Here is a 22,890-nt window from a genome sequence, read left to right as displayed (position 1 = left end):
CCTCAATGTGACACGAGGAACAGGTCATCATGCTGACAAGGTATGACACGTAGCCGAGGAACAGCATTTCCATTACTGGAATAAATTAGTCCCCCAACCTGATTAATGGATCCAAATTGTTCACAAAGCTGTGGACTGTTTAGCACAGGACTAAATCGCTGGCTTTGAAAGCAGACCAAGCAGGCCAGCAGCACGGTTCGATTCCCGTACCAGCCTCCCTGAACAGGTGCCGGAATTTGGCGACTAGGGGCTTTTCACAGTAACTTCATTTGAAGCCTACTCGTGACAATAAGCGATTTTCATTTCACTTCATTTCAAGCAAATGGACAGGAAATGGTAACATAACATTACTGATTTAATATCGACAGAAAATGTAGGTTCGTCTATTGCACGTTTACTGGACTTTTAACAACGTTGCGCTGACTGTTAAATGCACCGTAGGCTGTGGGTTGGGTGCACAAAGTGAGCTCTTTTGTGCATCACATTTTGCAGTCATCCAGAAAGTCGTTGAGGTTTCTCTTCTGGCATCTTTTCTTCCAGCCATACCTGTAAAAGAAAGAAAAGGAGCTGAACAAAGGGGGAACTCTGGAAGTGACCAATGGAAAGTCCCGCAATATCCATGTTCCTTTGAAGGAACATTGAAGGCGATCGAACGGTATTGTGGCGTCCGGCTCTATGATGCTGCAAGGCCGTTAAATCTCATCAAGAAGCCTCCCGCAAGATTATTCGAAACTCGAAATGCCTCGCGAGATCTCATTGGATCTCACAAGATGTCGCAATCTGGATCTCATCCTCGCTGGGTGGAGATTCGGGGGAGGGCCTCAGTTGACGCCCTGAGGCCATCCATACGGCGTGCGGAGTATGCCGTTTTCCAGGGGGTGGGCCATCGCAAAAGTGGCGTCGTCCCCGGTTTCAGCGGAAATGGAGATTCTCTGTCTGATCGCCGAACGTGATTTCAACGTCGGCGACCGGAGAATCACACCTAAAATCTCCCTGAATGGCAAGAGACTTAATCACGAACAACATCCCGTTTATCTTGGTGTTACCCTTGCCTGAACATTAACATACAAACAACATCTGAGCAAGACAAAACAAAGATTAAACCATGAAAGCGCCTCCTCAGCAAACTTGCTGGCTCTACATAGGGTTCCGATGCTCAAACCTTAAAGATCTCAGCTCTTGCCATCATCTACTTGCCTGCAGAGTACTGTGCATCAGTGTGGTACAACACATCCTATACATACCTTGTAGGTACCCAGCTCAGCACAAGAATGTTCATCATCTCTGATACCCTCTGATCAACGGGCCTCACGGTAGCATGGTGGTTAGCATCAATGCTTCACAGCTCCAGGGTCCCAGGTTCGATTCCCGGCTGGGTCACTGTCTGTGTGGAGTCTGCATGTCCTCCCTGTGTGTGCGTGGGTTTCCTCCGGATGCTCCGGTTTCCTCCCACAGTCCAAAGATGTGCGGGTTAGGTGGATTGGCCGTTCTAAATTGCCCGTAGTGTAAGGTTAATGGGGGGATTGTTGGGATACGGGTTACGTGGGTTTAAGTAGGGTGATCATTGCTCGGCACAACATCGAGGGCCGAAGGGCCTGTTCTGTGCTGTACTGTTCTATGAACTCAACTCCCCTGGCTCCCAGAACCGGCGAATACCCGCTCCCTCACGTAAAGAGGGAGATTGCAACAACAGAGCTCCTGGAGAAGATTGATATCAATCTAAGCCTTACAACTTGACCTTACAAGTCTACCTGCTGCTCGCCTCTCATCATGCCAGCCTGTATGGCCAACGTATAACAGCAGAGGCCCCATGGCAACTGGAATGGAACCAACACACCGCCATTAAAAACAATTTCCTCATCACAGATCCCACAGCCCACCCACCCAGCTCCAATCTGCCATGCCAACATCAGCACTCCTCGACATTTACAGCAAAGACCAAGGCCTTTGTGCAGTAAATCAGTACAAGTGGGGCCAGCTGTGGTGCCCCCCAATCAATGGCTCACATCACTGAAGTCTGTCCCCTGACAAAACTCAGCAGAGGGCTCAGAGAACTCCATTTAGTCATGGTAGAAGGTAATGTCTGAAAACCGGCGCTAAACTGCAATTGCAAATAGATTGAGGATCATTGATTAACGCAGAAATTGGACCACATATGGATTACTGCAGTGCTCACATCCCATTCTCAATCCGACATAAACTTCACCCTATCCAAATCTGTGCTGTCACTGTCCTGCAATGATATCACAGACATAGATTCATAGAAACCCGACAGGGCAGAAGGAGGCCATTCAGCCCATTGAGTCTGCACTGACACTCTGAAAGAGCACCCTACCCAGGGTCATTGCCCCGTAAACGCATAACCCCTCCTAACCTTGAGCACTAAGAGGTAATTTATCATGGCCAATCTGCCTAACCTGCACACCTTTGAACTGTGGGACAAAACCGGAGCACCCGGAGGAAACAAATGCAAACACGGGGAGAACGTGCAGACTCCACACAGACAGTTACCCATGGCCTGAATTGAACCCGGGTCCCTGGAATTGTGAGGCAGCAGTTGTAACCACTGTGCCACCGTGCCACCCTTTTTTTTGAAGGAACACCCTCTGCTTGACCTTATCTTTCATTCTCCAGCAACACAATTTAAAAATTGTTGTCCAGTATCTCTCCCAATCCTATTTCTATAATCATCTGGAGTGCAGCACCAGCATCACATCCAAGTCCTCCATTTCAATGACTGTTCATTCTTCATCCTATTATTGAATCATCGAATCCCTACAGTGAAAAAGAAGGCCAATCGGCTCGTTGAGTCTGCACCGGACCTCCGAAAGAGCACCGTACCTCGGTCCACTCCCCCCCCCCTACCCCGCCCTATCCCCATAACCGAACCTGTACATCCCTGGATACCAAGGGGCAATTTAACACGGCCAATCCACCCAACCTGCACATCTTTGAACTGTGGGAGGCTGTACCTTCAGCTAACCTGGCCATACATCCAGAATTACCTATTCAGATTCCATTTATCTTGCCATTTCCCATGCTCCTTTTAGGGCCATACTTCATTCCCATTTCTTTGACCAACACTGTGGTCACTCCTTCTGTTTGCCCCTTCTTTGTTTCAGCATACATGTCTTTCTCAAGTCTCTGTGGGATATTGCTCCGCATTAAAAATGGCACATTGTCGTGAATACGGCCAACAATAACCAGTCAGTAGCCAATTGCAAACCTCCCTTTGAGTGTAGGTGAGAACACAAGAAATAGGAGGAGTAGGCCGTATGGTCCATTGAGCATGGTCCGCCGCTATTCAATATGATCAGAGGTTTCAACTGCACTCCCCTGCCTGATTACTGAACCTCTTGAATTGCTGAGATTAAAAATCCGCCTATCGCCACCTAAAAGATGAACAAAGATGGTACGTCCGCAAACCCTGCGGTTGAGGATTCCAAAGATCCAGAAACCCTGGAATGAAGACGTTTCGTATTATCTCAATGCTAAATGATCAGCCCCTTATCCTGACACGGTGCACCATTGTTCTTGGTTACCAGGCAAGGGAATCAGTGCCTCAGTAACTGGATTTGATTTCCCGTCCTTTGTGTGGGGTCTGCGGAAGTGACACTGGCTTCACCTCGTCAGGGGTTAGGATGTGCTGTACCTCCCTTTTGTAATCTTCAGGCAGTGCCCATTGATCACCAGTCCTGAGCAAGAGCAGCCTTGTTTCTTTCACATCTCCCTTCCTTTTTCCGCCTGATTTATTCACTGAGTTCCAAGAGAAAGACCTTGTCATGAAGCAAAAATTTCACTTTTAGGGTTAACCATTGAACATTGTGGAGAGCACAATCGCTTCACAGCTCCAGAGTCCCAGGTTCGATTCCGGCTTGGGTCACTGTCTGTGTGGAGTCTGCACATCCTCCCTGTGTGTGCGTGGGTTTCCTCCGGGTGCTCCGGTTTCCTCCCACAGTCCAAAGATGTGCAGGTTAGGTGGATTGGCCATGATAAATTACCCTTAGTGACCAAAATTGCCCTTAGTGTTGGGTGGGGTTACTGGGTTATGGACATAGGGTGGAGGTGTTGACCTTAGGTAGGGTGCTCTTTCCAGGAGCCAGTGCAGACTCGATGGGCGAATGGCCTCCTTCTGCACTGTAAATTCTTTGAAATCTATAATTTCTATGAAATCTATGAAACCAATCAAACCAGGCTTCAAGCCAATTGTGTTTTCATGACATCCAGTAGGAAAAAGTGGATGATTGCCTGAGTGTATTCAATCTGTGAGACTCATAGACAACTCATAGCCCAAGCAGCCACAGTTTTGGCAAATGCCAGAATATCGGCGCTCCATTACTCCCAAAGGCAAATGAAATTCAGAGACAACTAAAAGCAGGAAAATAAAATGTTTTAACATACCAGGCATTCATTCCTTGTGGTCTCACTATCCTTTTCACACACTGAATGTCATCTGTGATGTTATCATTGATAAAATCTACAAAGGGAAATACAACATTGGTATTAATTTAATTGAGTGTTCAGATTTGAATTATCTACTGATGTTCGTGGCATAAGGTCTGTGATTTGGCAAAAAGTGATTTTGTCTTTGCTTGACTGTGTCTAGATATCTTAAATACTTTTAATCTCTGGAATTTTTGTTTTTACCAGTGTGATATGATGTTCCTGCATCCGAGAGAGTTAGATCGAGTTCAGGGATTCGCTCACAGTGGTATCAGTCTCGACCTGACCAGCATCCTGATCAACATCCCTGATGGTGGACAGGCTTTGGGGAGACAGGAGAAGGATTACTCGCCACAGGATTCCAAGTGCTTGACCTGCTCTTGCAGCCACAGTATATATGTGGACAATCAAGTTCATGTTCTGGTCAATGTTAACCCTCAGGATGTTGATTGTGGGGAATTCAGCGATGGCAATGCAACTGAATGTCAAGGGGCGATGGTTAGATCCTGTCTTGTAGGAGATGGTCATTGCCTGGCGGTGTGAGTGTTGCTTGCCAATTGCCAGCCCAAGCCTGGATATTGGTCAGATCTTGCTGCATTTGGGCATGGACTGCTTCATAATCTGATGGGAATAGAGGGATATGGACCCCGGAAGTGCTGAAGATTTTAGTTTAGATGGGCAGCATGGTCGGCGCAGGCTTGGAGGACCAAAGAGCCTGTTCCTGTGCTGTATTTTTCTTTATTCTTTGCTCTTTGTTCAACTTGCCTAACCCACATAACCTTTCACCTCCTTGCTGATCACGAAAATACTTTTGAGGAAGAGAGTTCAAAACAGAAGAAAAAAATCTCCTCATCTCTGTCTTTAATAGGCAACTGCTAATTTTTAAACAGTAACCCCCTAGTTCTATATTTTCCCACAGGGGGAAATATTTCCTCCACATCCACCCTGTCAACTCACCTCAGGATCTTACATGTTTCAATTAAGTTGCCTCTTATTTTTCGAAACTCCAGTGCTTATCAGTCTAACCTGTCCAATCTTTCCTCAAAAGACAATCGACCCATTACAGGAATGAGCCGAGTAAACTTTCTCTGAACTGCCTCCAATGAATTTACATCCTTCCTTAAAGGAGATCAATACTGTACATAATGCTCCAGATGCGGTCTCACTAATGCTCTGTAAACTGAAGCATTGGTTTTGTACTCAGTTCTCCTCACAAAGAAAAATAACTTTCTATTAGCTTCTCTCATTTTTGCTGTGCCTGCTTACTAACCTTTTGTGATCCATGCACTCCGACACCCGGATCTCTCTGCATCTCAGAGTTCTGCAATCTCTCACCATTTAGATAATATGGTATTTTTTCATTCTTTGTTCCAAAAATGCGCAATTTTACATTTTCCCACATGTTACTCTATTTGCCAGACCGTTACCCACTCACTTAACTCAGCTATATCGCTTTGTAGCCTCATAACTCCACTTCATAACTTACCTATCTTTATGTAAACAAATTCAAACCCCTCATGCAAGTCATTGATATAACTTGCAAGAGGTTGAGGCCCCAACACCGATCCCTGTGGCATACAAATTGTTACATGTTGCCAACCAGAGAATGACCCATTTATGTTTAATTTTGGTTTCCTGCTAGCCAACCAATCTTCTATTCATGCAAATACATTACCCGCTACTTCATCCGCTTTTATTTTTCAAATAAACTTTTAATTTTATCGATTCATCAAATGCATCCTGGAAATCTAAGTACAGTACATCCACCAGTTCCCCTTTATCCACAGCACATGTTAACCTCTTCCAAGAACTCCAATAAATTGGTTAAACATGATTTTTCTTTCACAAAACCATGTTGACTCTGCATGATCACCATTTGTTTTCTAAACGCCCTGCCTTTACATCTTTAATAATAGCTTCTAACGTTTTCCCTGTGACAGCTGGCCTGTAGTTCCCCGTTTCCTGTCTCACACCCTTTTCTAATCTAAGGGTATCTTCCCTGAATCTAGGGATTTGGAGAAAATTAAAATCAACCCGTCAATTGTCTTACTAGCCACTTCTTTTAAGGCCCTAGGATGAAATCCATCAGGATTCAGGAACTTGTCAACCAGTAGTCCCAACAATTTGCTGAGTGTCACTTCACTGGTGATTGAAAGTTTCTGGACTTCCTCCCTCCCTTCTCTTTTCTGATTTACAACTATTTCTGGGATGTACCTTGCATCCTCTATAGTGATGACCGATGCAAATTCAATTCAGCTTTGTGCAATTCTTTGCTTTTTCGTTAATTTTGATACTGTTTTCAACTTTGAGTTTTTTCCTTCTCAGTGGAATGTATCTATTCTGAAATATCCCTTTAAATGTCTCCCACTGTAGTTCTATTGGCCTATCCCTTAACCTAATTTGTCAGTTCACTTCAGTTAGCTATTCTTTCCTGCCTTCATAATGGTCCTTGTTTAATTTTAAAATTCTAGTCTTACCCCCACTCTTCTCTCCCTCTAACAATCATATGGTGAAATGAAAAAAAAATGAAAATTGCTTATTGTCATGAGTAGGCTTCAAATGAAGTTACTGTGAAAAGCTCCTAGTCGCCACATTCCGGCGCCTGTTCGGGGAGGCCGGTAAAGGAATTGAACCGTGCTGCTGGCCTGCCTTGGTCTGCTTTAAAAGCCAGCTATTTAGCCCTGTGATAACACTGCGACCTGCCATTACATATTTAATAATGGCTTCTAACGTTTTAGAACATAGAACATAGAACATACAATGCAGAAGGAGGCCATTAGGCCCATCGAGTCTCCACCGACCCAATTAAGCCCTCACTTCCACCCTAAGACACCTGATGCCTGAGCCTGATTCTCCCCCCCGATTTCAAATTGCAACATAGAACATAGAACATTACAGCGCAGTACAGGCCCTTCGGCCCTCCATGTTGCGCCGACCTGTGAAAACACTCTAAAGCCCATCTACACTATTCCCTTATCATCCATATGTCTATCCAATGACCATTTGAATGCCCTTAATGTTGGCACGTCCCTTCGACAGCTGGCCTGTAGTTTCCCGCTTCCTGTCTCACACCCTTTTTGAATAAGGGAGTTACATTCTCTATTTATGCATTAATATAAGAGGTGATTAATCAATCCTACTTCATTGCACCTCATTGCACAATACTATTATATAATTTGGTCTGCTCCCTGATTGGCTCCAGATTGTGCCATTCCAAGAAAACATTCGATGAATTCCTCATCTAGGCTCCCTTTGGCATATTTGATTTTTCTGGTCTGTATAAAGATTGAAATTCCCCATGGTTATTGCCATACCATTTTTATACCCCATCCTGCCATGTTAGGGTGCTAGTTCTACCCCTCCACCAAGGTTAACCTGACCTGTCTGGGGTAGTTTCAGTGCCGCTGCTGGCTACTGCCTCAGTCACTGCCATTCCATTAATGGAGCGACTATCTGCTCCATGGCCATGCGGACATACTGCCGGATGTGTCCCCACCAGTTAGGCACTGCTACCTCCCCGCTATGCATCATCTTGTCCTGCAGGAGAGACAGTGAGAGGCAAGTGCCATGTGTTTGGCTGTCATGGTTATGTAGCTGGCAGTGTACCCAATGAGGCTGCAGTTCTTCTCAATACATGAAGGTGAGGTAAAGCTATGAGGTACGAGTGGTGATCAGTACAAGCTGTTGCTAGGTGAGTGATAGGGGTGTGTTGAACTGGGCAGGGTCTGAGGCTGGTGGTTCTGCCGGATTTGACCTTGGCTACTTGAGTAAGGTCATTGAACTTGTTATCGCATTCATAGCCCAGATCCAGATTGCTAACATTAACCATGACGGCTTTCTGGTTGCACTGGTTCTGAACCAAAACGTGCACATCAACAAAAGAAAACCTCCCGAGTTTGCAATTCTCTTCTGTTGCACCTTCACTCCGTTTCCTTGCAAATCTGACTCTCTCTTTCCCGATTACCGCTAGCCTTTGCTGAATACATATCCCCCATGGAGGCTCCTGTTGACTTTAGCTCAGGCAGGCTACCTCCAAATCATGCTGGCCTCACGCAAGCATGGGCCCCTTATGAGGCTTTCCGCCATCTAAAAGCACTTTTAACTGCCCATGACAAAATAATTTACATATTCGCAACACCATGGAGTTGGCACACGGCCCGCCTTGGAAGCGAGGGCATGAATTAATCATTTATCATGCTCCTTGTGCCAGTTTCTTTGAACTGCACAGCTTTGTTGGCCTGCATTTCTGCAACTTCTTCCAAAGTCTACCGTGCCTTTGAACTCTCTGTGTTCTGACTCCATCCTTTTGCCCCTTCTTCCTCTACCGACATCAGCCATTGCCTCAGCCCAAAGCTCTGGGATTCCTTCCTGACATGTACGGGAATTGAACCCGCGCTGTTTGCCTCGCTCTGCATCATGAACCAGCTGTCCCACCAACTGAGCTAAACCGCCCCCAAAGAGCATTAAGTGACTACGGGAGGGACCTCTGCCCTGACTCAGGCAAAAGTTCGCCCTTAGAGGGCTGCCGGCCCATCTGATCGGCTGGCAGCTCTCCAGTTCCTGCAGAGACATTGGATTGGATTTGTTTATTGTCACGTGTACCGAGGTACAGTGAAAAGTATTTTTCTGCAAGCAGCTCAACAGATCATTCAGTACATGGGAAGAAAGGGAATTGAACAGAATTCAAGAAAGTACATGAGAATACATAATAGGGCTACACAATATATACAATGTAACTACATAAGCATTGGCATCGGATGAAGCAGACAGGGTGTAGTATTAATGAGGACAGTCCATAAAAGGGTCGTTTAGGAGTCTGGTGACAGTGGGGAAGAAGCTGTTTTTGAGTCTGTTCGTCCGTGTTCTCAGACTTCTGAATCTCCTGCCCGATGGAAGAAGTTGGAAAAGTGAGTAAGCCGGGTGGGAGGGATCCTTGATTATGCTGCCTGCTTTCCCCCGGCAGCGGGAGGTGTAGATGGAATCGATGGATGGGAGGCAGGTTCGTGTGATGGACTGGGCGGTATTCACGACTCTCTGAAGTTCCTTGCGGTCCTGGGCCGAGCAGTTGCCATACCAGGCTGTGATGCATTAGCTGTAGTGTACCGCGGAGGAAATGCAGGCGGACACGTGAGACTCAGACCGGACAGCGGAGACAAGTTCAGTTCAAGGGGTTTCCGGGCAGCAGGGGAAGGGAAGGTCAAGGAGGGCACAAATCGGGGAGTTTGGTGTCCCTGAGGAAGAGGCCGGTGGGAAAGGGAGGTCCAGAGGCCACTGCACCTTAAAGTGTTGTGGGGGGGGGGGGGATGACTGACACAAAAGGGTTCCGATTGTGGCGCCCCCATCCCCTTTCCCACATGAGGTCTATCTCTGTTGGGTTTTGGGCTTCCCCACACACGTTTAATCCTCTCATCAGCTTAACAATTGAGGCTGGGTGGGAAACGGTCAATAATTGACAACTAAAGGGTCTTAATTGGAGCTGGGCTAGTCTTCCCATTGGAGGCCTCGCTTGCCCCAGCAAAAACGTAATTCCGGGTCACGACAGGCTGGAACCCAGAGGAAATCCCATCCTTTATATTTCATGCCCCCACCCATAAGACCATACAATATAGAAGCAGAATTAGGCCACTTGGCTCATCGAGTCTGCTCTGCCATTCAATCATGGCCGATATTTTTCTGATCCCCATTCTCCTTCCTTCTCCCCATAACCCCTGATCCCCTTATTAATCAAGAACCTATCTATCTCCGCCTTAAAGACACTCAGTGATTTATCCTCCACAGCCTTCTGCGGCAAAGAGTTCCACCGATTCACCACCCTCTGGCTGAAGAAATTCCTCCTCACTTCTGTTTTAAAGGATCGTCCCTTCAGTCTGAGGCTGTGGCCGCGTGTTCTAGTTTTTCCTACTAGTGGAAACATCCTCTCCACGTCGACTCTATCCAGGACTCTGATTATTCTTTATGTTTCAATGAGATCTCCCCTCAACCTTCTAAACTCCATCGAGTACAGACCCAGAGTACTCAAACGCTCCTCATATGACAAGCTCTTCATTCCAGGGATCATTCTTGTGAACCTCCACTGGACCCTTTCCAAGGCCAGCACATCCTTCCTACGATTCGGAGCCCAAAACTGCTCACCATATTCCAAATGGAGTCTGACCAGAGCCTTATACAGCCTCAGAAGTACATCCCTGCTCTTGTATTCTAGCCCTCTCGACATGAATGCTAACATTTCATTTGACTTCTTAACTGCCGACTGAACCTGCACAATAACCTTAAGTGAATCCTGAACTAGGACTCCCAAGTCCCTTTGTGCTTCAGGTTTCTGAAGCCTTTCCCTAATTAGAAAATAGTGTATGCCTCTAATGTTCCTACCAAAGTGCATGACTTCACATTTTTCCACAGTGTATTCTATCTGCCACTTCTTTGTTCACTCGCCTAGACTATCCAGGTCCTTCTGCAGTCTCCCTGCTTCCTCAACACCAACTGTCCCTCTACAGACCTTTGTATCATCTGTAAACTCAGCAACAATTCCCTCAGTTCCTTCTTCCGGATCGTTAATGCATATCGTGAATAGTTGCACTCCCAAAACTGGCCCCTGCAGAACACCACTAGTCACCGGCTGCCATCCCGAAAAAGACCCCTTCATCCCCATTCTCTGCCTTCTGTCAGTCAGACATGCCAATACCTTACCCCTAACATCATTGGTTCTTATCTAATTTAGAAGCCTTGCCAAAGGCCTTTCGGAAATCCAAAAGATTGCGTCCACCTTTGTCAACCTTCCTTATTACCTCCTTAAAGAATTCTAACAGGTTTGTCAGACATGACCTCCCCTTAATAAAGCCGTGCTGACTCAGTCCTATTTCATCACGTACTCCACAATCTCATCTTTAATAATGGACTCTAAAATCTTACCAACGACTGAAGTCAGGCTAACTGGCCTACAATTTTCTGTCTTCTGCCTCCCTCCCTTCGTAAACAGGGGTAATACATCCGGGACCCTCCCTGGCTCTAGTGATTCCCGAAAGATCACCATCAATTCCTCCACAATCTCCTCAGCAATCTCCTTCTGAGTTCTAGGGTGGAGTCCATCTGGTACCAGTGATTTATTTACCTTCAGAACTTTCGGCTTTCCCAGAACCTTCTCTAGAGGCACTCACCTCTGCCCCCTGACATCCTACTGGTGTCTTCCACTGTGAAGACTGATGCAAAGTAACTGTTCAGTTCATCTACCATTTCTTTGTTCCCCTTTACTACTTCTCCAGCCTCATTTTTCAGCGGTCCGATGTTCATTCTTGCCTCTCTCTTACCTTTTATATATAAAAAAAAACCTCTTGCAATCTCCTTTTGTATTACAAGCGAGCTTATACTCATACTTCATCTTCTCCCCCCCTTCCTGCTTTTTTAAATAAATGTTTATTAGTGTCACAAGTAGGCTTACATTATTATGGCAATGAAGTTACTATGAAAATTCTCAACTAACACTAACTGATTATTATATATGTCTATCCACCAACACAATTTACTCCCAACTTCCCCTGGGCACAGAGCTGCATGGTACGCTTACACCAGGGGTGGGCAAACTACGGCCCGCGGGCCGCATGCGGCCCGCCAAAGGTATTTCTGCGGCCCACCAAGTCATTAAAAAAAAAAAAATAAATTCTTTTTAAAAAAAAATAAATTTTTTTTAAGGTTAATGGGGGGGGGGGGGGGGGGGGGGCTGTTGGGTTACTTACTGGTATAGGGTGGATACGTTGACTTGAGTAGGGTGATCATTGCTCGGCACAACGTCGAGGGCCGAAGGGCCTGTTCTGTGCTGTACTGTTCTATGTTCTATATGAGGCGCCCAGAATCATAACCGGGTGAAGTAATTATTTTACTTAATATACTATGCGGCCCTTTGTGAATTGTGAATTTCTGAATGTGGCCCTTGCACGGAAAAGTTTGCCCACCCCTGGCTTACACTCTCACATTGCCTCCTGCTGGTCAGAGGTGGTGTATAAATTATGTACAGAATTGCTTTCTGCATATCATCACAAACCCTTATTACATTTCGGGTTTAGCTCAGGTTAGCATGGGGCTGGTTTAGCTCAGTTGGCTGGTAAGCTGGTTTATGATACAGCAGAAGGCCAACAGGGTGCAATCAATTCACATACTATAATAATCTTTATTATTGTCACAAGTCGGCTTCCATTAACACTGCAATGAAGTTACTGTGAAAGTTCCCTAATCACCACATTCCGGCGCCTGATGGGGTACACAGAGGGAGAATTCAGAATATTCAATTCACCTAACAAGCAAGTCTTTCGGGACTTTTGGGAGGAAACCGGAACACTCGGAGGAAACCCACGCAGACACGGGGAGAACGTGCAGACTCTGCACAGACAGTGACCCAAGCCGGGAATCCAACCAGGGCCCGTGTAGTTGTGAAGCAACAGTGCCAACCACTGTGCTATCGTGCCACTCAGTTGTCTGGCTTAGTTGTCCTCTGCTTGCTTTTAAAGGCTTTCCAATCCTCTTGCTTCCCGCTAATCCTCGCCACAATATATACTTTTTCTTTTGCTTTTATGCTGTCATTGACTTCCCTTGTCAACCACGATTGCCTCGCTCGCTGCTTAGCATGTTTCCTCCTCCTTGGCATGAATTTCTGTTGTGCTTCCCAAATAACCCCTCAAAACCCCTGCCATTGCTGTTCCACTATCTTCCCCGCTGGCTCACCTTCCAATAACTCTGGCACGCTCCTCCCTCATATCTTTGTAATTACCTTTACTCAATTGTAATAGCGTTACATCTGTCTCCAGCTTCTGCCCCTTAAAACTGCAGGCTGAATTCTATCATATTATGGTCACTGTCCCCAAAGGGTTCCTTCACCTGAAGTGCAAAAAAAAAAAGAGAATTTTTGTTGGAGTGTTTAATATCATATTTTCACCCCCAGCATAAATAGGAGAACAACCTATTGTGGAATGAATATGAGGAATGACTGCTTGAATGAACTGCTGGAGACTGATCAGCACCAATAGAACTGTAACCCATTCCTGGTTCAAGCAGGAGATGGCGGACAAAACATAGTTACCAAACTGTCCTGAGCTCCTGATACCTGTAAAGAAAGGTGACTTTGCCGGGACTCGCATTGATCATTGCTACAATTCTCACATGTCCGATGTTCTTTTCCCTCACAGGCGTGACACCGGATTTATCGGCGAAGGAATGGATCTGTCAAATTATCTCGATGAATGTCACCTTTAACAGGCCAATTACTGGGCAGCACGATGCCACAGTGGGTTAGCGCTGTGGCTTCACGGCACCAGGGACCCGGTTTCAATTCCCGGCTGGGTCACTGTCTGTGCGGAGCCTGCGCGTTCTCCCCGTGTCTGCGCGGGTTTACTCCGGGTGTCATAATATTCACTCATGTATATAATGAGATGCAGACAGGCAGTGATTGACACACAGGATGATCAGTAAGCATATAACACAGAAAAACCAATCACCTGACAGGATACCACCACTATAAAGCCCACAGGGCATTAAGACTCCCCCTCTCAGGACCCAGCTACTGAGACAGAGTGCACAAGTTAATGAGCACTATTACAATGCGGTAGCTAGTAAGTCTGGTCAAGCCAGTAAGAGGTCATCAGTTAGAGTAGTAGAGTGTCAACCCACAGCTGAACATGTACAGCAGTCCATAGTTAAATAAAACAGTGTTGGATCATCTCCGGTGCCAGGCGTTTGTTTCTAGCTTCCCTGCATCAATTGTAGTCAACGTCGAACCAATCTGCCTAACACATCCCCGGGTGCTCCAGTTTCCTCCCACTCATCCCGAAAGACGTGCTGTTAGGTAATTTACACATTTTGAATTCACCCTCTGTGTACCCGAACAGGGGCCGGAGTGTGGCGACTAGGGGATTTTCACTGTAATGTCATTGCAGTGTAAGCCTACTTGTGACGATAAAGATTATTATTATTATCACACTAAACCAGCTCTGCAATGTGTTGCAGTCACTTGTAACCTTGAATTTGACATGTTTGAAAATTCAGTAAAGCTGTATTGCCTGTGGATGTTAAGTCAGTAAAGTTATCACATTCTCTGCATGTGACTTGTCAATGATTTGTTGCCTATTCACCATCCTGAAAGAACTTTAGTCCAGTTGCAGAAATCTTTGTCGTAGACATGAACTACACGTAGTAAGTGTGGTAATATGGTGGTAGATGGGATTAAGTGGTTGAGGTCAGTAAAGTCTGAGCTTCAGTCATTCTGAATTTACTAAACCATGTTGTTTAGGGTAGGTCTGAACAATTGGTACTACTTACCCCGTATTAGCAAATGATAATACATCAGTGTGGCTGAACTTGTGTCTAACTCTGAGACACATTCTCCACCCTTGAACACCATTGAATGATCATTTGTACAAAACTCAATATGTATGTCATAAAGTCATGCAGCACAGAAAAGGCCCTTCAGCCCATCGTATTAAAAACAACCACCTAACTATTTTAATCCCTTTCCCAGCACTTGGCCCATAGCCTTGTATACCCTGGGATCGCAGGTGCACATCTAAATACTTGTTCAATGATATGAGGGTCTCTGCCTCCACCATCCTTTCAGGCAGCGAGTTCCAAACTCCCACCACCCTCTGGGAAAAATGCTATTCCTCACATCCCCTCTAAACCTTCTGCCCCTTCCCTTAAATCTATGCCCCCTGGTCATTGATCCCTCCATCAAGGGAAAAGGTTTCTTCCTGTCTACTCTATCAAAGCCCCTCATAATTTATACATCTCAATCATTTCTCCCTCCTCAGCCTCCTCGTTCCTTAGGAAGATTGCATCTTTGCAAATCTCTGTCCAGCTTCTCCTGGCAGAGTGAAGAGATGTTCATTCCCTGATGCCCTCTGTCCAATATATCCAGTTAAAATGTAGAAGAATTTTACAAGGGCCTCCAGTTGCTTTGCAAGGCCCACATACAGCTGGACAATTAACTCATTACGCCCAAGTCCTCTCTAAGCAAAATAGAATCACAGTTGGAATTGAAGCTATAATAATAATCTTGAAAAATAATCTTTATTATTGTCTCAAGTATGCTTATATTAACACTGCAATGAAGTTACTGTGAAAATCCCCTAGTCACCACATTGTGGCACCTGTTCGAGCACACAGAGGGAGAATTCAGAATGTCCAATTCACCTAACAAGCACATCTTTCGGGACTTGTGGGAGGAAACTGGAGCACCCGGAGGAAACCCACGCAGACACGGGGAAAACCAAGCAGACTCCCCGCCGCACATGGATACAACAAAGCTCTTGGGAATCAGAGGTGCAGCTCCCTGTCGTCGGAGAACTGCTCGAGCATTCCTCCAAACATCAGTCCTGAGCAAATGAGGCCAACAAAAAGGAATCGGACCAGATCTTTCTCTTCTTGACTGACATCAGGCACAAAATAAGCAACAACAGGTTGCAGCTGGATTATAATTTTTATTCCCAAGATGGCACCGGAGTGTGGCGACTCTCTGTGAGCTCTCCCCTACACATCCTGTCCCTATATAACCATTATTACAGTATATAGTCGTGATGGAGCAATCTGCCTGCACTGTAAGCAGAACAATATTTTTCGCTGTACCTCGGTACACAAGACAATAAATAAATCAAATCAAATCAAATCAAAAACCGTTCTCCAGCGTGAATCCAAATATAAGTCTTTTTTTTTAGAACAGTACAGCACAGAACAGGCCCTTCGGCCCTCAATGTTGTGCCGAGCAATGATCACCCTACTCAAGCCCACGTATCCACCCTATACCAGTAACCCAACAACCCCCATTAACATTATTTTTTAGGACACTAAGGGCAATTTAGCCTGGCCAATCCACCTAACCCGCACATCTTTGGACTGTGGGAGGAAACCGGAGCACCCGGAGGAAACCCACGCACACACGGGGAGGACGTGCAGACTCCGCACAGACAGTGACCCAGCCGGGAATCGAACCTGGGACCCTGGAGCTGTGAAGCATTGATGCTAACCACCATGCTACCGTGCTGCCCACTTCTCCTTCCCAGCACAGAAGCATTAAATTAAACACACTTAAATCTATACCTTGCTTCCAGTCTTTATCCATATCAATATAAATCTCTTAAAACTATCTTTGGTTTCCTAACATTGCTCACACAATCCAGAACCTATGGAATTGACAATAGCCAATGAGACACCACCTTCATGTGTGTGCATGTGCATGCACAGTGAAATGAAATGGAATGAAATGAAATGAAAATCGCTTATTGTCACAAGTAGGCTTCAAATGAAGTTACTGTGAAAAGCCCCTAGTCGCCACATTCCGCCCCCTGTTCAGGGAGGCTGGCACGGGAATTGAACCGTGCTGCTGGCCAGCCTGGGTCTGCTTTAAAAGCCAGCTCTTTAGCCCTGTGCTAAACCAGCTAAACCAGCCCCGGGGCATGCAGTGAGTGAGTGAGAGCCTCAAGATGGGAGTGAGGCAGACACACAGGCAACCTTCTCTTCCTCCTCCTCGCTACTTCCCCACAAACCTATCCATGAAGCAGGCAGGACAAGGAGAATAACCCAGGTGAAAAGGCAACCTGCTTCTGACCCCCCACTTTCATATTAATTCTACTAAGCTCAGCTTGGAATGTTCACCACCAGCATCATAAACAAGGTCAATGTCAGCTAAACCCAGTTTCTGATCTCAATCCCGGTTCCCACTCTCTTTCCTGGTGACCTGCACTTGGGGCCAAGTCTGTCTCTCTCTTGCTCTGCTTCTTAAGTGAAAAGGCAAAAATGTTCTCCTGGTTAACTCTGCTGTTTGGCACATCTTAATGGTCATTCTTCTAAATCACAATTTTTTGGAATTATCAATTTATTGCTTTGTCATTGACTTTTTTTCCTGAAGTCATGTTTAATGTGTCAAATCGTATCTTTCTGAAATTTGCTCATTGGCGCCTTGAAGAAGAGAAAAATTGACATGTGGTCCTTCATGGACAAAGGTTGGACCCCACTATTATAATCCATTTTAGTGAAGTCAAGAATATATTCTGTTTTGTAATGCTCCTGGCAGTGGCATTAGAGCCATATGCCACTAATACAAAAGACAGCAACTTTTAGGTCTAGTGTTTTAATCCTTACACACTTCACAAACTTTCCTAATCATTATCATAGAATTTACAATGCAGAAGGAGGCCATTCGGCCCACCGAGTCTGCACCAGCCCTTGGAAAGAGCACCCGATGGAAGCCTCCACCTCCAACCTATCCCCGTAACCCAGTAACCCCAAGTAACTACTTTTTGATACGCAGGGCAATTTAGCGTGGCCAATCCTGCACATCTTTGGACCCTCCCTTCCATATCAGAGACTCCTGTCTGGAGATACAATCAGTCCGGGCAGAAACAGTGAATTCTCCGTCCGGTGCAGTGCACGCCGGGATTCTCCGTCTCACCAGCCGGTCAAAGGTATTTCCCATTGTGGGGAGCCCCACGCCGTCGGGAAATACTCGGGCAGCCGACAGCAGAGATTCCAGCCCTCTTGTTTTTTTACTCACCTGTCCTTTACACCTGCTGCTTCAACAGAGATGCAAAAAGCAGCAGCTGCTACTTCTTAGAAAGCCAAAACCACATCACAAGACTTTAAACCGCCTCAGATCTTTTCATCTGCCAGGCCTCCATACACTTTCAAAGAGAAAAAGCTTTTAGTAGGCTGCATTGACAGGGTAATAATAGCTTCCAGGCAGCTAGGTGTCCAGATTGTTTATTTTCATTTTCCTTCAGGCTTGAATGCATCAATTTGAACCTATCCTCAAAGCTTATAGACATCTATGAGTTAATTGCTTTCACTTCCTCTTTTCTCAGTGGAAAGCACTTAACTATTTTTGATGTGGTCAGGAGCTGTTAATCGTTAGCGAGGTGTTTATATCTATTCTGCCGGCGCAAACCAAAAGCGATTCAGCTCCGTCAAGAGTAAATAATCTCCCAAACAGAGAATTGAGCCCATGATATGAAAGGGAGCACTCCTTCAGTACTGCCTTGGATAGGAGTCGTCAGAGGAGGTTTGAACCTAGAACTTTCTGACTCAGAAGCAACGGTACAATCCACTGAGCCATCATTGATAAAGAACTGCTCTGAATTCCTGAGAATCCTGACACATCTTGATTTGGCCCCAGGGGAAGTAAAGGGACACTAAAGACCTCAAACGTATTGGGGAACCTTTGGATGGAAGGAAATATAGCACGGGGAGTGTCGTGTTGAGCGTTTCAGGTTTAAAGATTAAGTGTTAAGTTAGTAATACTTGCTTTGTTCAATTCTTGTACAGTGATAACTTTTGCTTAAAACATAAATATGAAGTCTTGTAGCTTATTTCTTACAGTTAACTGAGAGTTTGACTTTTGTTTTGAAAGTTGCTGGTCTCCACCAAGATGATCAAGTCAGGGAAAAAGTCCTCCTGGAAAATTCAACGCTCATCCCACGCCAGAGATTAAACCCGTCCAGGATTTCATGTGGAGTATTTTAATGATGCGCTGAATTATTTACCTCTACAGCTCTTTTTACACCCATTTTTTAACTTTCTGGTGTTCTGGGTCCGACCATCTTCACACCACCTGATGCTGTTGATCTGGAAGATTCCGTAGTCTGAAGACAGATTCTTTCCACCTCTCCTGTTGCGTCCGATTACTCTTGTGTCATAATTGCTTTCATGTTGAACCAAACACACCCCTAAAATGAAGGCAAATCACACCCTTGTGTTAGACATTTCCTCTGGTACCCCCTTTCCCCCTGCCCGAGCAACTCCCCCTTCTCAAACCCCACCACACTGCCTCACATAGATCCCCATGTTCCACCTCCTCAGCAAGGACCAGCTCCAAGAGCGGCACGGTGGCGCAGTGGTTAGCACTGCTGCCTCACCGCTCCAGGGACCCGGTTTCACTTCCGGCCTCGGATGGGACTCTGTGCGGAGCTTGTATGTTCTCCCCGTGTCGCTGTGGGTCCTCCGGGTGCTCCGGTTTCCTCTCACAGTCCAAAGATGTGCGGGTTAGGTGGATTGGCCATGCTAAATTGCCCCTTAGTGTCCAAGGGTTAGGTGGGGTTATGGAATTACTGGGGTGGGGGAGTGGGCCTAGATAGGGTGCTCTTTCGGATGGTCAGTGTAGACTGAATGGGCCCAATGGCCTCCATCTACACTGTAGGGATTCAATGATTTATCATCTCTCTTCTTAATAATCTGAGAATTACTACTGGGGCGGGGTTGGTTTAAAAGGAATGTGCTCCACGGCAATGAATAATATGAAGTCAAATACAATACACTTCTCTGACACAGTCAGTGACATTGTTTTGTGAACAATAACTGTGGAAATGTGTGGTTTTTCTTTCCAACATTTTTAATCGGGCAATGTTTGCTGCTGATGCATCCGGCCAATGACTCCCTTGATTTTGTGCGAATGGACACGCAATTAATTGCCCAAGCGCAAAGGGGTGTCAATGGCCATCCTCCATTGATGGGAGACACAGTGATCGCCTCGAACTTGGAGCTCTGCAGACACGACACACCAGTTTCCCAGTGAACAGACTCACATAGTGAAGCACTGGACAACGTAATACTGCACACTGTCAATGACCCTCAGCTCTCCACCAAGCAGTGCACTTAATGAAATGAAATGAAAATCGCTTATTGTCACGAGTAGGCTTCAATGAAGTTCCTGTGAAAAGCCCCTAGTCAGTAAAGCTATCAAGTTAACACGACAAAAGGTGCACTGAAAACCAAATAAGGTGTCAAGGATTATAGTAGGAAAAAGTCAAGCTTCGAGGCACCGATCGTCTGCTACAATCTATCAGTGTACAGAATATGAGACTCACAGTTTGCCAGATTGTAACCACGATATCCATCCAATCCATTCTTATGTAAAAGTTCAGCAAGCTCGCATTTCTGATAGACGTACGGTCTTACCCCTGTGAGCAGGGCACTGAGAATGAGAAAGGTTCTCATTTTCCTGATCACTGCACGACTTGCAGTTATTCCTTTTGCCATTGGGTCAGGAGTCTGGGCCCTAACCCCGCCACCCCGCCCCCCCCCCCCCTCCACCCCCCCGAAACACACACACACAACTCTATCACTATTGCGCTCATCAAATAACTTGAATAAAAACACAAAGAGCCTCTGATCAGTCTCAGAATTTTGGCTCAAATTCATCAAAAGGATGAGATTTCCAGGAACATTTTCAAATATCGCAAACCGGGGAGCTCCGCAATCCTCCTTTCCGTGAAAATGACTGGTTATCAGAAGATAACAAAGACTATTTGGTCCATGGAAATTCAAAACTCTATTTTCCGCGAAGCTCGTGCCCAGCTCAGCTAGGAGCAAATCCAATGTTTCTATCCTCGGCAAGTTGGCTGCTCCCATTCTATGCATTGAACTATCAACCATTGAGCAGAAACCGAACTGGGCTAGCCATATATATACTGTGGCTAGAAAGGCAGGTCAGAAACTGGCCCCTTGACTCCAAAGTCTGTCCACCTGCGAGACACAAGTCAGGAATTTTATGGAATACTTTCCACTTGCCTGAATGAGAGCTGCTCCAACAAAACTCAGGAAGCTCGACACCATCCAGGGCAAAACACCCCCAGACCATAAGACCATGAGAAATGGGAACAGGAATGGGCTATTCGGCCCCCCTAGCCTGCTCCGCCATTCAATAGGATCATGGTTGATCCGACTTTCTTTACGTCCTCTTTCCCGCCCTTTCCCCATAACCGTTGATTCCCTTACTCATCAAGAATCTGTCTATCTCAACCTCAAATATACACAAGGACTCTCCCCATAGCTCTTTCAGCAAGGGGTTCTAAAGACTCATAACCCTCTGAGAGAAGAAATTTCTCCTCATCTCAGTCCCTTTATTCTGAGAATTTGCCCGCCGGTCCCAGACTCTCCCATGAGGGGAAACACCCTCTCAGCATTTACCCTGTCAAGCCCTTTAAGAATCCTCGAGACTGGGTTCTCCGATTCTACAGCTATGTCCGCAGGACCCGTCTGGTCTTCCGACCAATATATCGGCGGCGCCACTGCACAGATGCCCCACCCAGTGGGGGGGCTAGAAGCCGTGCCACATAACGGCCCCCTGCCGGTACGGACGCAGAATGGCCGGGTTGGTGGCCGCCCTTGCGCACGGCGGTGGCCTGCAGTTGACGCGCCGTACAACGTGGCGCTGGCCGCACGTGGACCTGGCCTGCCCAAAGCTGCCCTCCTGTAACCCCCTTCGGCACCCCAGGATCACCCCCCACAGGTCTCCCCAGCCCCGCCGAAGCCCCTCTGCCAGCAGAACGGCTCCCCCCCCCCTCCCCCCACCCCCATCCACCCCCACCGACTGGTGGCTCTGGACCCAGTCCGCAGCCGCCACGGGAGGTCCTTGAAAGTTGTGAAGATTCGGCCTATCGGAGGCGGAGCTTCGGGGAAGGGCCTTGTCATAATATCCACTCATGTATATAATGAGATGCAGACAGGCAGCGATTGACACACAGGATGACCAATGAACACACAACACCAGAACAACCAATCACCAGACAGGACACCACCACTATAAAGCCCACAGGACATTAAGACTCCGGCTTTTTCGGGACTCAGGTACTGAGACAGTCAGAGGGCACACGTTAGTGAGCACTATTGCCATGCGGTAGCCAGTATGTCTGGTCGAGCTAGTAAGAGGTGATCAGTTGGATTAGTAGAGTGTCAACCCACAGCTGAACATGTACAGCAGTCCACTAGTTAAATAAAACCGCGTTGGATCATCTCCAGTGTCAGACGTTTGTTTCTAGCTTCCCTGCATCCAGTTGCAGTGGACGTCAAACCAACCTGCCTAACACATCAGGCCTCAGGTGATGTCCTGAGTCTGTCCTGGTACGCCGTTTTTGAGGGGGCGGAGCATTACCCCGATTCCAGCGTAAAAATGGATTCTCAGGCTGATCGCCGAACGTGATTTCGGTGTTGGCGATTCAAGAATCCAGCCCTACATGTTTCAATGAGATTACGTCTCATTCTTCCAAATTCCAATGAATAGTGTTCCAACCTGTTTAACCTTTGCTCATAAGGCAATCCCCACATACCGGGTATCATCCTACTGAACCTTCCCTGAACCACCTCCAATAAAACAATGAGCGCAGTCTCCAAAAATATTTCTAAGTGTCATTTTGGGCAGGCTCGGAGAGGTGTTTCCCACGGAATTCCGAGTGAGATCCAGACCTGGATTCACCTTCATTCAACCATTTTTTGGGGCCTTGGGAAGTTTCTTAGGGGCCTAGCCCACACTTATAAATGTTTTCAGTGGTGAGGAGCTGAACTTGCTGGCAAGACCGGCTCCTCAGAGATCAGGGTGCCCCTTTGAAAGTGTTCCCCAATCTCTAAGTGAACCTGAGGCTTCCCCACATGGACAATACCCTTGCCCATGTATGGGCATTGCCCCCCCCCCCCCAACCTCCA

The 22,890-nt window shown here is 46.4% G+C and overlaps 1 protein-coding gene across 3 annotated transcripts; it reads right to left on the bottom strand.

Moving 5' to 3' along the window:
• Positions 1-342: 342 nt before the first annotated feature.
• Positions 343-20,467, bottom strand: LOC119968584 (lysozyme C-1-like). 3 transcript variants are annotated; one of them, XM_038801212.1, is made up of 5 exons: positions 20,277-20,467; positions 18,957-19,139; positions 4,402-4,477; positions 3,562-3,776; positions 466-546 (listed from the first exon to the last, which is right to left on the bottom strand). In XM_038801212.1, the coding sequence occupies exons 1-4, from the start codon at positions 20,446-20,448 to the stop codon at positions 3,563-3,565; spliced, it is 645 nt and encodes a 214-aa protein (XP_038657140.1). In that variant the 5' UTR covers positions 20,449-20,467; the 3' UTR covers positions 466-546; position 3,562. The 3 variants fall into 3 exon arrangements, with proteins under 3 accessions (XP_038657141.1, XP_038657142.1, XP_038657140.1); XM_038801214.1 differs by lacking the exon at positions 3,562-3,776 and having other exon boundaries at positions 396-546; XM_038801213.1 differs by lacking the exons at positions 3,562-3,776; positions 4,402-4,477 and having other exon boundaries at positions 343-546.
• Positions 20,468-22,890: the final 2,423 nt, after the last annotated feature.

The sequence above is a fragment of the Scyliorhinus canicula genome, chromosome 7 (assembly GCF_902713615.1).
Source record: "Scyliorhinus canicula chromosome 7, sScyCan1.1, whole genome shotgun sequence".
NCBI lineage: Eukaryota > Metazoa > Chordata > Chondrichthyes > Carcharhiniformes > Scyliorhinidae > Scyliorhinus > Scyliorhinus canicula.
This window is presented reverse-complemented; position numbering and strand designations above follow the sequence as displayed.

Bases quoted from the DNA above. Each gene is read 5' to 3' on its own strand.
- LOC119968584 (XM_038801212.1), bottom strand. From the start codon at position 20,448: ATGGCAAAAGGAATAACTGCAAGTCGTGCAGTGATCAGGAAAATGAGA. The intron at 4,478-18,956 runs GTAAATAATTCA...TTCCCTTTGTAG, and splicing joins GTGTAAAAAGAGCTGTAGAG to ATTTTATCAATGATAACATC. The intron at 3,777-4,401 runs GTATGTTAAAAC...CTTCATGACAAG, and splicing joins CCACAAGGAATGAATGCCTG to GTCTTTCTCTTGGAACTCAG.